The following is a 16553-nucleotide window of genomic DNA, read 5'->3' as shown; positions in this document are numbered from 1 at the left end:
ACTATTGATAAGATCATTTAGCTGAATCTGTTCGGGATGAGTGTAATATTGACTAGAAGTTAGAAAAGATGATTAAATCTAATAAGCCTAGAAACTATCGTGAAGGAAGGGAGGGGTGGGAGAAGAGCAGGTTATCACACTTAGGAAACCGAGGCAGCCAAAAAGGTCCTGAACACACCGCCGGGCGTGCGAACACTGCGCACTCGGATGTCGCTTGCCAGCGCCAGCCCCGCGGGTCCCCAGCCGGGACCCCTCCGGGAAAACCGACCCGCTCGTCACCGCACGGAGCCGCACCTGACGTGAAAGCGGGGCCACGGCCGCGGGGCCCGGGGCCCGGCCCGGGGGTGCGCAGCCCCGCTGGGCAGCCGAGCTCTTCCTTCCTACTGCAAACGCTACTCCCATCATTAAGCCCCGCCTTTTTGTTTTGCTTTTTTTCTTTCTTTCTCTCTCTCTCTCTCACTCTCTCTCTCTTTTTTTTTTTTTTTTAAGAAGTCAGATGTTAAATTATAAAAAGGGACCGAGAAGACTTGAATCTCTTCTCCCCCATGCCTTCCGAGAGAACATGCAACAAACTTGAGGAGCAGATCTCCTCACCAGCATCAAAGGCAGGACAGCCCTACCCGCACAGAAATCAATGCTCCAAAACACACGGCAGTGGTTCATCTGCGGAGAGACACAATGAACACAGCTCCCGAGGCTCTCCTTCAAGACTCTGAAAGTTATAAGCGTGGAACCTCTCGGTATACGCATCAAATTTATTCGAAAAATTCCACGAAATAGAAAGGAACGGCGGTGCTTTTACACAGAACTCAGCTCAGTATAAGTACTGGGGCTTTCTCCCTCCAGATCTTAAGAACTATGCAAATCTGTGCTATCTTCAAAAATAAAATAACGATATTTCAATAATTAGAAGAAACTATGAAGGTATTGTGCATTTCTGTTTTATGTAGATAATAAAATATTACTTTAACATAAATATATAAGGATCTCTGCGTTTTTATTTTTCCCCACAAGCACATCCAAATGTACCAAAACAAAGTATTTTTAAAGAGACTGAACAAAAAAAAAAAAATTACATCCCATATAGATTTTGTTCACCTACTCATTTAAAGCTACAGAAAAACAGTTTCCAGAACCTGTTTGCTTTAAAAGAAATAAATATACATTGAGGCAGGCCACTTAAAAATGATATGAAAATATTTCCCTGGGTAGCATTTAAAAAAAAAAAAAAGAAAAATAGACAAAGAAAACATTGAAACTATTTCTGCATTTCAAAGGACAAATATTAAACATATATACATAGTGGTAAGGTTTGCGTGGTAACTTTTTTTTTAGTAAACCTATTTGGAGTTTGAGGCTTTCTCAAACATCCTCTCGACTCCGTTGTCTGACCTTACGCACATATTAATAAGTGTCTGAAAGTTCATTTCCTCCCTTTACCACTGGATCTGCCCTGATCTGATTCACTTCACTAGGCGCTAGTCCTCAACACTTTAAATAACAAGCAGCTCAACACATAAACAAACAAACAAACAAAAAACCCAAAAAAAAAAAAAAAAAAAGAAAAAAAAAAAGAAAGAAAAGAGAAAAGCTTGGTGCCCGTATCTTTTTAACAATTGTTGGAAAACCAGGAAAAAGGCTAATGCATGTGCCTCTTAGAAATCATCATCTGTCTTACCAAGAAGAAAGAAAGAAAGGGAGAAAGAAAGAAGGAAAGAAAACCCAGTGTCACAGGCATTTTAAAAGACAATGAGAAACATATTCTAAAGCCTTAGCTACTGAATGCAATATTTATAGGAGAGTTCTGCGAGAGAATGCTTCACTGTTTTTTCTCCATAATTGTCCAACACTCAACTAAGTAAACTTTTAGATTATAAAAATGCTTTGTCTCTATAGCACCCATTTGTGCTGACTAAATGATCCCTTTATGAATTTATAACTATCATAAAGTTCCTCTAATGTATATGCATAGCTGTGTGTGTGTGCATAAGTACACAAACACGCACGCAGACACACGCACATACATGCGCTGCTCCGAGGTCCCGCTCCTCTGCTTCCCTTCAGAGCTTTTTTGTTTTCTTTTTTTCCTTTTTTTTTTTTTTTTTCCTTTTTGTCCCCATGGGTTTTTCTCTTTTTTTTATTTTGGAAAGTTAACCATTTCTCATCAAGATAATGTCACGAAATGCACTTTAAAACTATTAGCGAAGGGGGTGGGGGGGAACACGGATTGAAAAATGGCATTTTTTTCCCACATCATTTCATTCCCCAGTGAAAGACACAAGGCTGCCCAAGTTAAAAGTGGTCCTTTCCTTCAATAAATTATACCACAATCTGACCAAAGGACAAGGGGAGGATGGGGAGGGAGAGGGGCTGGATAGAAATAGAAAATAAAATAAATACTGAAAGTAAAGTAAAAAAGAAATGCACACGGTCTCTGTGAAGAGGAGGGGGCAGCATGCGTTTACAGGCAGGTGTAAGCACCCGACCCCCACCTCGGGCCCAGCAGCTCCTCAGGCTCTCCCTGGCTCTGCCTTGACGTAAAACTGCTCAATAAAAGAAAGTTTGGAGGCTGATATTGGCCCGGGCGATGAGACCGGGGATGCCAAAGGCACGCAAGGGAGCCGCGGGGGGAGGAGGGGAAGGAAAGGGCGCTGAGGGGGCGGTGGTGGGGGAGCTAAATAATCCCCTTTCCCTCTCAAGGAAATGCCACTTTCTCTGGGAAAACTCTGGAAACATGTTGTTCCCTCTCCGCCTTCCCCACACCAGGCCTTGCTTGCCCGCACCGACACAGTTTGGAAGGGCTGCACATATTTTTTTTCCTCCCCCTTTGGTTGCGCCTCGACCCCCAGACACACTGCCTGAAAATGAAGTTTACTTTGTTAATTTGCATTATTCTCCCTTCTCCAAACTTGACTCTTGCCATTGAAGGCATATATTAAACAATTACGAGAGTCACATCTCTGGAGAGTGGAAGCTGGAGGTGCATATATATGTGTATATAGAGAGATTATATATATGTGTATGTATGTATGTCTGTGCACGCATGCATATGTATACATACACACACATATACCAATTCTTTTTGCTATGGTAAACGGAGAAAACAAGCGTTACACGTATTTAAGAATACTTGTTTATAACAAAAGTTCACATATACACATAAAGCAAAGGCTAAAACACAGTAACATATTGTAGACCGGTCACTGGTTGACTAACGCTCACTGTGGAAAATGCAAGTCATTTGCAAAATTAAGGTCGGAAAGGAAGGGGGAAAAAAATAAAAAATAAACATTTTGTTTATGTAAACTTCGATTTTCTTGCAGTGCAAATTGGTACGGTTAAATACTGTCTACATCAAAAGGGATAGCTTTTCAGTTCTCTTCCTTCTTTTTTTTTTCTTTTTTTTTTTTTTTTTAACATATATTCATACAGGGGATCCACAGAAAATAAACACAGCAGCATGTGCCAACACCGAGCGACATTCCACAATGCAATCTGCCTTTGTGTGGCGGGAGGGGGCTGCGGAGGGGACCCGAGGTGGCTGTGCCCCCCCTTCGCCTCCGCCCCCTCCCCGGCAGGGCAGCGCCGTATATTTTGGCCAGCGAGTGAGGGAGTTTTGTGCGAACCGCTTCGCCCTGCGCCTGCCCTGCCGGTGCCTGCCCTGCCCTGCCGGTGCCTGCCGCTGCCCTGCCGGTGCCTGCCCTGCCCTGCCGGTGCCCGCCTGCCTGCCCGTGCGCGGTACCCACCGCACTCCCGTGCACGGGCACTCGCCTGGAAAGGTCAAAATACAGCATCACACCTCCTACCGTCTAAGGGACAGTGTGGTGCAGGTGCTTTGTCTGTCTATCTGTCTGTCCGCTGTGATTCGCCCTCTCGCTCGCTCGCTTTTTCTTTGCTGTTCTTTTTTTTTTTTTTTTCGCGTTTGCTTCTTTTTTTGATTTTTTTGTCTTTTTTTAAAGATAGGAGAAAATAAAATTTAAAAAAAAAAAGAAAAAAAAGAAAAAAAAAAAAGGAGGACAATCAAAAGTTGGGGGAAGGAGAGGAGGAGGAGGAGGAGGAGGAGGAGGGGAGGAGGAGGAGGGGCCGGGCGCCCCCGCCGCGAGTTCACTGCACGGGGGTCTGCACCCCGTGGTGCGGCGGCGTGTCCCTGCTGGCCCCGTACACGTCCTCGGCGCCCGGCAGCGTCCCTCCCGGGGGAGTCATGCGCTTCTCTTTCTGTCTCCTGTTACAAAACCACACTCTCACCACCTCCTTCTCCAGCTGTAGGCTGTCCGCGAGCGAGGTGATCTCCTGGGCGGAGGGCTTGGGGCACTTGAGGAAGTGGCTCTCCAGCGCGCCCTTGACGCTCACCTCGATGGAGGTGCGCTTTTTCCGCTTGCGGCCCTGCGCCGCGATCTTGTCTATGCTGGTGGGGCTGCCCGAGGAGGAGTCCGCCTCCTCCAACCACTTGTTCAACAAAGGCTTCAGCTTGCACATGTTCTTGAAGCTGAGCTGCAGGGCCTCGAAGCGGCAGATGGTGGTCTGCGAGAAGACGTTGCCGTAGAGGGTGCCCAGAGCCAGCCCCACGTCCGCTTGGGTAAATCCCAGTTTGATGCGCCGCTGCTTGAACTGCTTGGCGAACTGCTCCAGGTCGTCCGAGGTCGGCGTGTCCTCGTCCGAGTGCGGGTCGTGGTGCGGCGGCGGCCCGGGGGGCGCGGCGGCGGCGGCGGACGGTGCCGGCCCGGCCGCCCCGGGGTGGGGGCCGTGGGGCGGCGGCGGGTGCTCGGGGCCGTGGTGCGGCGGCCCCGGCGGCGGCTCCTCGTGGGCGTCGCGCAGGCCGTGGTGGTGCAGCCCCGGCTGCCCGGCGCCCAGCATCCCGTTGACGGTGAAGCCGGGCGGCTGCGAGTAGAGCAGCCCCGCCTGCGCGCCGTTGGCCGCGGCCATGCCGGGCGGCAGGTGCGCCGCGCCGCCCGCCCGCCACGCCGCCGCCGCCGCCGCCGCCGCCGCCGCCGCGTGGTGCCCTCCGCCGCCGCCGCCGTGGTGCACCAGGTGCGGCGCCCGCCCCGGCGGCGGGTGCTGCGGCGGCGGCGGCAGCTCGTCGCCGCGCCCGCCCGCCTGCACCACCGCCGGCTTGATGTCGGGCTGGCCCAGCGCGCCCGCCGACCAGGGCGCCTCGCCGCCGCCGCCGCCGCCGCCGCCCCCGCCGCCGCCGCCGCCGCCGCCACCGCCGGGGCCGCCGTGGGACAGCGCCGCGATCCACTGGTGAGCGTGGCTCAGCGGGTGCCCGTTGCTCTGCAGCGCGTAGTCCGCCTGCACCAGGGCGCCGGCGTCGCGGTAGCCGCCGCCGGGCTGCATGCCGCCGGGCGGCTCGGCGTGCACCATGGGGGAGCCGGAGGCGAGCAGGCTGTAGTGGTTGGAGGCTGCGGTCGCCATGACTCGCCGAGCCGCACTGATCGCGCCGGTTAAAGGCGCCGCGCATTTGACAGCTACTTTTTCGCCTCGGGCGCCGCGCGGCGCCCGCGCCCCCCCGGCCCGCGCGGCGGGGCCCACTGCGAAGGCACGCGCGGCCGCCCCGCCCCGCCGCCGCTCGCCATTGGCTGCCCGCGCCCTGACGGACGCCGGCGCTCCCGGCGACCGCCGCCGCCGCCGCCCGCCATTGGCGCTCCCCGCCGGCCGCGCCCCGCCCCGGGCCCGCCCCGGGCCCGCCCCCGCTGGAACCCAACTCCGAGGGGGAACGGGGCGCGGGGGAGCGGCGGCCGCGGGGCGGGGGGAGCGTAGGGGAGGGCAGGGGCGAGCCGCCGCCGGCCCCGCCCCGGCCCGCCCTGCACCGCCGGCGGGAGGATGCTGCCGCCGCCGCCGCCGCCGGTCCGCCCGCCGGCTCCTGTTGCTCGCGCCCCGACGCGCGTCTCTGCGCGGAGCGCGGGCGCTGCGGGCCGGGGGTACCCGCCTGCCCGCCCCCAACTTTCTCAGCGCCGCCTCGCAGCCGGCCCCGCCGGAGCGGCCGGGCAGCGCCGCGCCCCCGGGGGCGGGGAGCGGGCGGCCCCCTGCCTGTCCGCCCGCCCTGCCCCGCTCCCGGCTCCCGGTGGTCGCCGGAGCGCACCGCTCCTCCCGGGGTCTCGGGGCTTCGCACCTCGGCACTGCGGAGGCGGTTTTGTTCCGCTTGTTCCGTCCCGTGGGGACGGGATGCCTGCGGGACCGCCTCAGCGGCGCTGGCGACTCTGCATGGATGCGGAAGATGGTCATGAGAGGGTGGTGGAAAAAGGAAAAAAAAAACCCCAAAAATAAAAAACTAGGGAAAAAAGAGGGAGATAGGGAAAAGAAAATAAGTTGCGGGCCGGACAGGAAGGAAGGAGACCCTGGAACTGGATTCGTATTTCCTAGGAATAAGCAGCGCCAGGCTGGCCGACGCGAAAAGAGTTCGCTGCCCATTTTTGAGCTGAAAGCCATAGCTTTGTCTCGAAAATAAACCGCTCACGGGGGTAGGTGCGCGTCGCAGGCTCCCGCTATCTTCATCGAAATAACACAATAGGGCGGACCGGGGAATTTATTACTACTAACAAGAAACAGCTTTCTTCTGCGAGTTGTTTATAAATCATCGTATTTAACGTGAGCGCTGGAAAGGCTCCTTGCCTGGAAATATTCCTCTGCGTGGGGGTGTGGAGGAGAGGGGGGGATGGGCTCCTGCACATAAACATATACACAGCAGCAGCATAAACAGGATATCCAGTGCCCTGAGACAAGGGGCGCAGCAGGAGTTACCTCGTTTCGTTAGTTTAGCGGCGTATCAAGAGCTCCTTCTGCCGGGGGGTGGGGAAGGGAGGGAGGGAGGGAGGGAGGAGGAGGAGGAGAACGAGAGGAGGAGGGGGACGCAAACTTTGTCCATGAAAGAGTGGCGATTCTTCCCAAGGTTTGGGGTTTTTTCCCCCTTTCTTCGAGGTGCAGGCGGAGGGAAGAACAATACTGCCTGTTCTGCGAGAGGGCTGCGGAGAGGGAAGTCAGTGTCTCTGAAGTGAAGCTGTGCCTTTTGTTTCCCGTGTGTAAACAACTGGGCACCCAGGAATTTTATAATTTGATGCTCATTTTCTCGTCTCTCTCCTCCCAATTAGGTGTAGACCAGTGAGTTGAAACAAAACAACAGGGCAAGTCCGCAGCAGGCTTCTGCCAAGGCATCGCGGGGACCGTCCTGGGAGAGCAGCCCCGTTCTCCGCGCCCGGGCCAGCCCTCCCGCTCCTGGGGCCGCCGAAACTCTGCCGGGGGCGGCTTTCCCACCAGCCTTCCTCCAGGTCCGCTGCCAAAAGTTCGTGCGTGGACGAGACACGAGGGGCCGCGCCGCGCGTCGTTTTCAGAGCGAGGTTTTCACGCGGGCGCCTCCAGCGTGCGGTGCTCGCCGAGCACGGAGCTACCCCGGTGGTCGTCCGAGGGACCTCCCTTGTGCCCCGGCCCCACGGCGTGTGCACGCCCCACGGACAGCTGCTCCCCGCGGAGTGCCGACGGCACCGCGCTCTCCGCGGCTCGCCGCCACCAGGAGACGGGACACGGGGCCGGCGAGATTCGACCAACACTTTTCTGTGGGGGGAAAATCCCCTCCGGGCCTGCCCCAGCCGTGCATTTGCTGTTCCCCCCCTCCCCGGCCCTCTCTGTCCCGCCCGGCCCTGGCAGGTGCTGCCCACTACGGTGACCGTCCTGCGTGCCGCTCACCCCCGCCGGCCCAGCGGCAGATCTCACGGCCTAACGGGAATCACAGTTACCGAAGTAGCATCGCGGCCTTAGGAGGCGGACAAAACCCCGTCTCCCCAGCAGAGCCCCCCGCCGTCCCTCCTGCCCCCTCCCCGGCAGAGCGCACGCCTATGGAGGCGCAGCTGGGAGCAGCGAGGAGCGCGGCCGGTGCATTCAGAGCCGCCGCAGACTCCACCTCCTCGTCCTCCCCATCATTGTTAGCCCTGTCATTAATACCGCTCCTTAAGCATCCTCCGCTCCCATCTCCCCCTGTGGAGAGGAGCGCCGGGGAGCGGGGAGCGAGCGCCCGACCGCCGGTCTTGCCGCCTCGCCGCTGCCAGCCGCGGGCTCCGGCTCCGGTCGCTGCTCGGGTCCGGGCCGCTCGGGATGTAAAAGAGACAGTCATGTGGCCCCTTTCTGGCGGAGCTGACCCCGCGGGATTAGAGGTCTCACCAGCCTTTCTTTCCTTTTCTCTGCTCGCATAAAAGCAGGTTGAAGGTGATGCGGTGTCTTGGGCAGACACTGCAGTGTTTTGATTCAGCTCAGCCCTTTTCACTGTTCAAAGCAGCTGTTCAAATACTAGGGCTGCTTACTTTGACGTGAAGAAGATTTTCAAACAACCCCAAAAGCTTTGAACTGACAGGCCTCCTTGATATCTCCTTCATTGCAGTGCAGCTACTCGAGAATATTCGCTATAAAATACATAGAGCGCCACTTAACTGGAGCCGAGTCCTGGCTGGGAGGCGAGGTGCTGCATACACATCAGGTGCATCCAGAAGGACGCGGGCGGCTTGCGGGAGTCCTCCGGCCGCCCCCCGCCGGCCCCCCCAACTCCCCATCTGGGGGTCCCCTGCCCGCCACCCGCCCCCAGCTGCCGCGCCGGGCTCCGGCTGGCGAGATGTTGGGCTCCCTGGTGTTTCAACTCCGTGCGTGCCGGAGAGAAAGCTACATTTCCAGCAGCAAAACAAGAGCACGGCTCGTTCCTAGCGAGCCTCGGCTTCCAGCCGCCGCTCGTCAGCCTCCCCGGCTCGGGGGGCTGGGGGAGCGCTCCCCAAACGCACGCTCCTGTGTGCGTTTGGATGCGTGCGGCTCTAGGGTGGGGAATGTATATTTGCATATGCCTGTTGTGTTTAGAGGTGAAAAGCTTTTTTTTTTTTTTTTTTTTTTTTTAAGCTCCGCTCTCCAAACCTTGAGATAGACTCACGCAGCTAAAAGGAAAGGAGGAGGAGGGGGAGAAATCCCCGCGCCTCCTTTCCGCGTCTCTATTATCTACCCATTAGATGTTGTTTTAGGAGGAAATGCGCCAGGAGTGCAAAGACGCGGAGAGTCGCTCAGAGAATTGCTGGGTGCAATAAACGTGAGACTCCTGGTGCTCTCTTTACAAGCCAACTTGGAAGATTTGTGCTTATTGCTGGGGCGCATTTAATGCACCTTTTGTGAGATGGGATTGTTTTGATCTCTGCTTCCTTTTTAACCTTTCTCTATGAGGTATTCAAGCCTGTGCTTTCGTGTGGCTCTTTCCAGTGTTGCTCCGAGGAGTCTGATTCGGCGGAGAGACCCAAGACATGAATGAAACTTCAACTTTAAGGGCCTGCGGAGAGACAAAACTGAGGCCGGGGCTTCACAAGTGATTGCTTTAAAAAAATCCAATCTACACAAAGAGGCAGCTGGCTGCTTTAATGAAAACTGCTTAAAGCGGCAAGAACCGCAGCCTCAGGGATGTATTTATAAGATGACTCAAAAGCTACACTTTCAAGTTGCTTCTCCTCGGGGTAGATATAACAAACACATTTAACTAAGAAATCTAAACAAAAAGGACAGAAATTGATAACTTTGATTGCACAAGCTCACATTACCCATTGAAATTAAAATATGCCATCTAAATAGATTTCTCCACCTATCTCTAGAGAGAAAAAAAAAATCTCTCCCTGCGTATATAGGATATACACATGTGTACATGTAATATCATGTACGTTTTTGCCCTGCCAGAATACTGACTATCCCAGAAGACAGAACATAGAAAGGTGTAGAATTTTAAAAAAAGAAAAAGTTCCTTTAAAGTTTGTATTAATGTTAATTTCCAACATTTCCCACAACTCTATTCTTCCGGCCGCTTCATTCATCTGAGAATCTGCTATTTTATCTGCATCAGTGTTTAAACTAGTGGGATATAATGTTCTAAGTTCAGTATTTGAAATTAAATTATTTGAATTCACGGATATTAATCTTTTCCCTTCATCCTCCAGTTCTGAATCTTGTCATTAAAAATGATCCACCCTTTGTAGTCCGCAAGTGAATATTTTATAGACAGATACCGCTATGAAGACTTCTAACGCAACGTCAACCAGTCAGACTTAGCTGTTGCAGGGATTACTTTGAGTAATTTATCAAAGGCAGGCTGCTAAATTTTGAGTGGTGAATATGAGGCCTTGGGGGAAAAAGAAGCAGAAGAAGCAAAAGAAAAAAAAAAAAAAGAAAAGACGAATTCCATCAGTCTATGAGATAAATTCTTGGTTGGAGTTAATACAGCTTGTTTATTGAATTCTCGGAGACAGACCCAGATGCGATTGGTGCGACGGAGTTTGCAATTTAGTGTTCAAAAGCCTGGCTGGGAAATGACCGCCCCGTGCTGGGGCTGGAAGGGCGTTTCTGTTGGCGTGAAAAGCAGGTGAATTGGAAGGAGAGAGGAGGCGATTCAGCCTCTGGCTCGGGAAAGCAGTCTCACAAAGGTCTTTCCAAAGCCTGCTCTGTCCGGAGAGCTGTGCAACAGATTTTAGATTAAAAAAAAAAAAAAAAAAAAAAAAAAAAAAAAAAAAAAAAAAAGAAAAGAACAGAAAGAAAAAGTGCCCAGCTTTCTCTGACAAATCTAACGATTGTTTTTTTTTTGTTTGTTTGTTTTGTCAATGCTCATGCCTGATGGAGACAAGCAGACATCCCCGGGAAGAGCTCAGATAAATGGTTGTCCCTGCTTCGCTGGGCGACGTGATCCTCCCTCCCCTCTTGCAGCTTTCAGGGCACTTTTGGGCACGAGTCCCGCTCCTCACTCTGAGAAGCGCCTTCTTAGAGGGCTCTCGGTCGCCACTGCCCCACTCCGTGCCCCCGGTGCGGAGCGCTCCAGGCTGGGGATGGTGCTTTTCGCCAGGAAAGGGGCGAGCCCGGGGGCCGGGAGCTGAGCCCCGCTGGGGCAGCGGCAGCATCTCTCCGGCCCTGGCCGCGCAGGGCGGCCCCGCACACGGACACGGGGCTGGCGGTGGCCCAGGGGCGTTCTGCCAGCCCGCTCTCAAGGCGGGGTAGGGAATCGGGGCCCCGGCCGGGGGACGATTTCTGTGTCCCCCCGCTCTCAGCCTCCCACGTGGGGGTCGGCACAGTCCCGGCGGGGCTAAGCGGGGTTTGCACGGGAGCCTGCCTCGGGAGGAGAGGCGAGAACGGGCCGGGGGGGCTGGAAACTTTCTTTCGCTTGGCGAGGAAGAAGAGGAGCGAAGCGAGCAGGAAGGCTGGGCCATTGTCCACAGAGGGTGCATTTTTGTCAGGCTGGCGTTGGTTGCTATAGTGAGGAGGGAAGGGGAGAGAGAGAGGAGGGAGAGGGAAAGAAAAAAACACCCGACCCTAAACCAAACAGAGGAGCACAGTTCGCCTCCCTTCGCTCACCCGGCTCCAGCCGGCAGCGCTCCCCACTCCCAACCAAAATAAGAGCGGGCCGCGGGCCGACCCGAGCTCCCGGTGGGGCGAGGAGCCTCCGCGGCCTCTGCCCCGGCCCCTGCCCCGGTCCCGGTCCCGGTCCCGCGGGGCAGCCGCCCCGCCCTGCCCCGCCGCCGCGCACCCTCCCCGGGAGCCGCGGGCTCCGAGCGCTGCTGCCCGCGGAGCAGCCGCCTCCCAGCGCGGCGGGATGCCCCGAGTCGCACAGCCCAGCAGCACACCTGATCCAGCGCCTACCCACTTGGTCACAGTGGCTTTGCAACCCCGCAGAGCATCCGTGACACTGATCCTGACACGGACTGCGGGGGAATTTGTGGGGTGTCCTTTATTTCATTTTATTCTATTTTATTTTTTTTTTGTGCCTAAATAATTCAAAGCAGGGGAAAAAAATAACTTCTTCCGATGCAAATGAGCAGCTCTTTAATTTTAAAAGAGACTCTTATTTTGCAGCAGTGTTTTTTGTTGCCTTGCTATTGAACTTTGAAAATAGTGTGGCGGGGGAAGGCAATAATGAAGGGTCTCGAAGGCTTAAGATTTAGTTAAGTGAGTGACTCAAGATTGCACAAAGAAAGTTAGTTACTTAGTTAATTGAGAATTATTCACCTTCTGAGATCGGCGCAGCAGTTTGTTCAGATGACAGTGCGAACTTTGGGCGGGGGGAGGCAGGAGGCCGACAGGGGAGGAGGCAGGTCTCACTTGAGAGTTTTTTTCTTTTCTTTTTTTTTTTTTTTTTTTTTTTTTCTTTTTTTTTTTTTCCTCCCAGGACATGTTAAATTGCAGCTGAAGGAGAGAGGTCAGTATCTTTTCAAATCAATCTCTCTGTCTGTCTGCCTATGTACCCATCTATTCCCTGTAAAGGAAAAAGCTCCAACTTTGTTCCTCCATCTGTTCTGTATCATCTGCAATCGACAGTTCTTTAGATTGGATGCACTTTTGCTCCCGACGAAGTGAAACTTTTAAGGTGTATAGTCACTTATCTAAAATAGGGAGAAAAGGCAAGTCGTCTTTTTCAGTCTTAGAAGAGAATTGTTTTTTTCCATGCAACTGTTAATTTTCTTTCTTTCTTTCTTTCTTTCTTTCTTTCTTTCTTTCTTTCTTTCTTTCTTTCTTTCTTTCTTTCTTTCTTTCTTTCTTTCTTTCTTTCTTTCTTTCTTTCTTTCTTTCTTTCTTTCTTTCTTTCTTTCTTTCTTTCTTTCTTTCTTTCTTTCTTTCTTTCTTTCTTTCTTTCTTTCTTTCTTTCTTTCTTTCTTTCTTTCTTTCTTTCTTTCTTTCTTTTCTGATTTTCGAATTGTAGTTGACAAGTTTTATTTAAAAAAACACTTTACAAGCCACCACTTAATGCATTATTGACATTTTTTAAAAAATGCTTGAGCGAAATCACTTTAATGAAGAGAACATTTGTAGTAATTTGGTGATAATTATCAGAATCACCAAATATTCGCAAAGGCTTTAACATTACGTGTTGGAAGAAAAGCAAAACACATTACTTTAATAGTCTGATATGCAAACTATGGACCATTCAATTACATGGCTTAATAATGCATACATGATGTGATCTTGTTATTGGGATAGGAAGGGCTGCAGTAATTCACTCCAAAGACCAAGTGTGCTCTTACATTCAGTAAAATCCATTGCCATGGATCAGGGGGCCCTGCCAAACTACATTTAAGAGAATAAAAATTAATGACTGAGAATTTGAGCGTTAAATTAACATTAATTATATGACCTGCCTGCTGGAAAGATTAAATTTCTTACGCCCTAATTAGATAACGTCTCCTCATACATCAAACAATTTCCATTTCCAGATTTCAGGATTAAAATGCAGGCTGGGGAGACCGGACTTGTTCGATCGCCGGCACCCGGCGGCCTCACAGAGAGCTCCCGGCCCGAGGGCTGGATCGGGGCCGGGGAGCAGCTCTGGGTCAGCCCTTCTTTAAGTTGAATTTCCCTCACCCCCCGCCCCGGATGTGGCGGCGAGGCGAGGCCGGGCCGGGCGGGGCGGGGAGCGCCGGGGCTGCCGGGGGAGATGCGGGAGCGCCGCGCCCGCCGCCGGGGATGCTCCGAGCAGCGCCCGGGCGCCCGCGCTGCCCCAGGGGCTGCCCCGCCGGCCGCCCCGAGGAGTAAAGACAGAGAGGCGGGGCTCTCTTCCCACCTCGCGAGCGCAGCTAATTTCAGTTTAATTGCTTCTCTCAAGAATTAAACCTCAGCGGTTCTCGCTCCCTCCCCCACGCAGACACACGGGATCCTGCCTTTTCCTGCCCGTGAGAAAACCCCTCTCCCCTGCTCCTTCACCGCCCCAGCCCCGCGCTCACCCTCGCGTAACCCACGGGTCACGGTCACCCCAGGCGGCAGCTGCTGCTTGCGCTGGCCCCCGCCGCCGTCCCCTCCCCACCCCGCCGGCGGCCGGGCCACGCAGCGGACACGGGCGTGTGTGGCGGGGCCGTGCCACCGGCGGGGCCAAACAGCTCGGTTTCAGGGCTTCGGGTTTCAGGGTTTTAACCTCGACTTCTGCAGGGGAAAAATAAATTGGAAAAAAAAAAAAAAAACCCAAACAACCAAAGAACCGAAAAAACCCCAACCCCCCCCCCCCCCCAAAAAACCAAAACCGCGAAGGCTCTGTCGGCTCTGTCCTCTCCGCAGCGTCCCCGGCCTGGCGGTGGGACTCTGGTTGTGCCTCGATGGTTCTTCGTTGTGTCTGCTTTTGTGCTGAACCTCCAGGAAAGCTCCCGGAGAAAAGTCTGAAATGCCAGACTAAGACAAATGTTACTGCCCAGAGGCTGTTTAGGGAGAGCAAATGTACAGCAGAGCTGAGGCGGCCTTTGGTGGCCTCATGGTTAAATGCAAAAAGTCGTAGCAACCTCCTATCCACCTCAAAAACTATGAGGAAGAGGAATCATAACATCATAAAATGTTTCCCCGTTCTCACTTCATTCTATAGTAGCAGATAATTGCTTTTTCAACTCAATTGAAACTCAGTTTCTGTTATTGCAGTGTTACTACTTCTCCATGAGCTTCAGCATTTGTCAAAAACATCCATTTCTTGTCTATTAACGTCTCTTGCTCACTTTCTGGACTGGATTGATAACCATTTATGTTTAATGCTATGTTAAGTAACAGCTTCGAGAAATGGAGTAGGTGAGGAGGCTGTGGAGGAGATAAGAGTAAATTGTCTTGTTATTCGGCCCTGATCTCCAGAAGCACCTCTCCAGGTCTGAAGCCTAGGCCATGCAGTCAGACTAATGCTAAAAACAAGTAATTACTCCCCAGGGAGTTAATCTTTTGGATAAATAACAAATTCCTTTTATTTTAAATTTGATGGCAAATAAAGTTGGATAGACAGGGGACCGGAGGCACTGAGGGCAGTAAAGGTTAGCTTGTAGCACACGAGCAGTCTGCAAACTTGAACAGCATCTTCAGCAACATATCCACACTCCAGGTAAAAGAACCTCCACCAGAAACAGTCGAAAAACACATATAATGGAAGCAGATCCAGAAACCACACGAAAGAATATTGTGTCAAGCAGTTTAAAAAGTAGCAGCCTGCAGAGCTCTCACTGTTTTCCACTCTTTCCAGCTTTAAAACAACAGATTCTGTATGAACTTGCTTTCTGCCTCTGGTCAAGCTGATGTGTGTTCCTCCGTATCCTCATGTCAGCTTTGGTGACAGAGCTGAAAAAGATGTTGAAGAGGGCAGAAGTGACTGGGTGGTAGTGGTCTTCAACTAAAACACACTGGCACTGCTCTGGCTACCAAATTATCACAGTGGGAGTGCAGTAGCCTGTTTCTATAACTGCTCTCCAAGTTTCATATTGAGAGGAGGCTACAGCTGACATAACTCTTTCTCCCCTGAAAATGCAGATGTGGATGTGGTGGGATGCCCCTTCCTCTCTGCTCTGGTGAGTGACAGCTCAAAGTTTAAGTATTTGCAATCCAACTTATTTTCTCACATTTATGTAAATCCAGTGGTTAGAAAGAAGCTAAATCACTCCCTTGACTTGAGTGCAGGGTGGGCAGGGACCATGACTCAGGCACTGCTACAGGTGACGTGACAGTTGCACTTCTGCAGCTATGCTTGACTGTCTGGGGGTGCCGACACCAGTTGGAACAGCAGGGATTTCTCTGCTGCTCCCACACACAGCCCATGAAAGGCAATCAGTCTTCACAGGGAACAGCTCAAATAATTCATGTACCATAATAATTGTATATTCCTACTAAAGTGACACTGAACAGTCGATCCTTCAACAAAAAAGATTTGCCCATCACCTAGATGATTGCTAAAGTGTTACATTCAAAAAAAAAATAAAAAATCCCTGAACCCCCATGATGATATGCAAGTACATAAAAATTAGCGATTATAAGTGAGCCTAGAGAGCTCCGTGGCTGAAATGGGAGTCTGTCTGCATGTGAGCTGGGTGGCAGAAATGAGCCTGGATCTCTTCCCTTTCCCTGCTAGACCCTTCATACCGTGAAGACTTGGTCGTACATCTCCCCCCTCCACTTTCTGCTGCGCAAACATATGGTTGGTGTTTCCTCAGAGGGGAGCCCCTGGCTGAGAGCACACCTGTGGTATAGTCAACAATAAACAGGACTAAAGAGTTAACCTACTTATGTGCACTGAGAGAGGTGAATTTATCCACTTTTATTTACTGCCACACTACCGGACTGCGCTCCAGCATAAATTGGTTCAAGGTGCCTTGTTTCAGCAGTCGTACAGAGAACTGGCTTCTTAGTTATTCTGTAACTCAAAGGTGTGCAGAATCACTGCCTAACTGGGAATAAAATTATCATAAGCACAATTATGCCTGTGCTGAAAGGACAAGGTCAGAAGAGAGAATCCAGAATGTCAACAAGACTAGTTCATGATGGATTGTCCCAGACAAAGCTGTCTGATGTTATATATCACAAAAAGTTAAAAGATGATGTAATTTATATGTTAGACTCATTGTCAATTCACACCCAAACCCAAGGAATGGCAAAATCCATTGTCATACTTTCGGCCATATGGCATGTTTTGGGATGTGTGGTAAGGGTGGTTGGCAATACAGAATTTTTATCTTTGGCATGTCAGAAAAGCATTTTGTGAGCTGACAGTAGCTTCTGTGTTTGGCACCAGTAATCCTGGGGGACCCCGTGTCAGTGTGTTTTTCCTGCCATGGCTTCAC

The 16553-nt window shown here is 52.2% G+C and overlaps 1 protein-coding gene across 1 annotated transcript; it reads right to left on the bottom strand.

Annotated features, from left to right (window-relative positions):
- Nucleotides 1-740: 740 nt before the first annotated feature.
- On the bottom strand, nucleotides 741-5510 carry POU3F2 (POU class 3 homeobox 2). The gene has a single exon (XM_086876607.1). It carries the CDS (start codon nucleotides 5410-5412, stop codon nucleotides 4105-4107), a length of 1308 nt encoding a protein of 435 aa, XP_086732733.1. The 5' UTR covers nucleotides 5413-5510; the 3' UTR covers nucleotides 741-4104.
- Between the last annotated feature and the right edge of the window lie 11043 nt (nucleotides 5511-16553).

Source organism: Cyanistes caeruleus, chromosome 2, assembly GCF_971803275.1.
Source record: "Cyanistes caeruleus chromosome 2, bCyaCae1.hap1.1, whole genome shotgun sequence".
Lineage (NCBI taxonomy): Eukaryota > Metazoa > Chordata > Aves > Passeriformes > Paridae > Cyanistes > Cyanistes caeruleus.
Note: the sequence above shows the minus strand (reverse complement) of the source record. Positions and strands in the feature narration are given on the sequence as shown.

What these genes read in the sequence shown, in the direction of transcription:
- POU3F2 (XM_086876607.1), bottom strand. Translation starts at nt 5,412, where the DNA reads ATGGCGACCGCAGCCTCCAACCACTACAGCCTGCTCGCCTCCGGCTCC.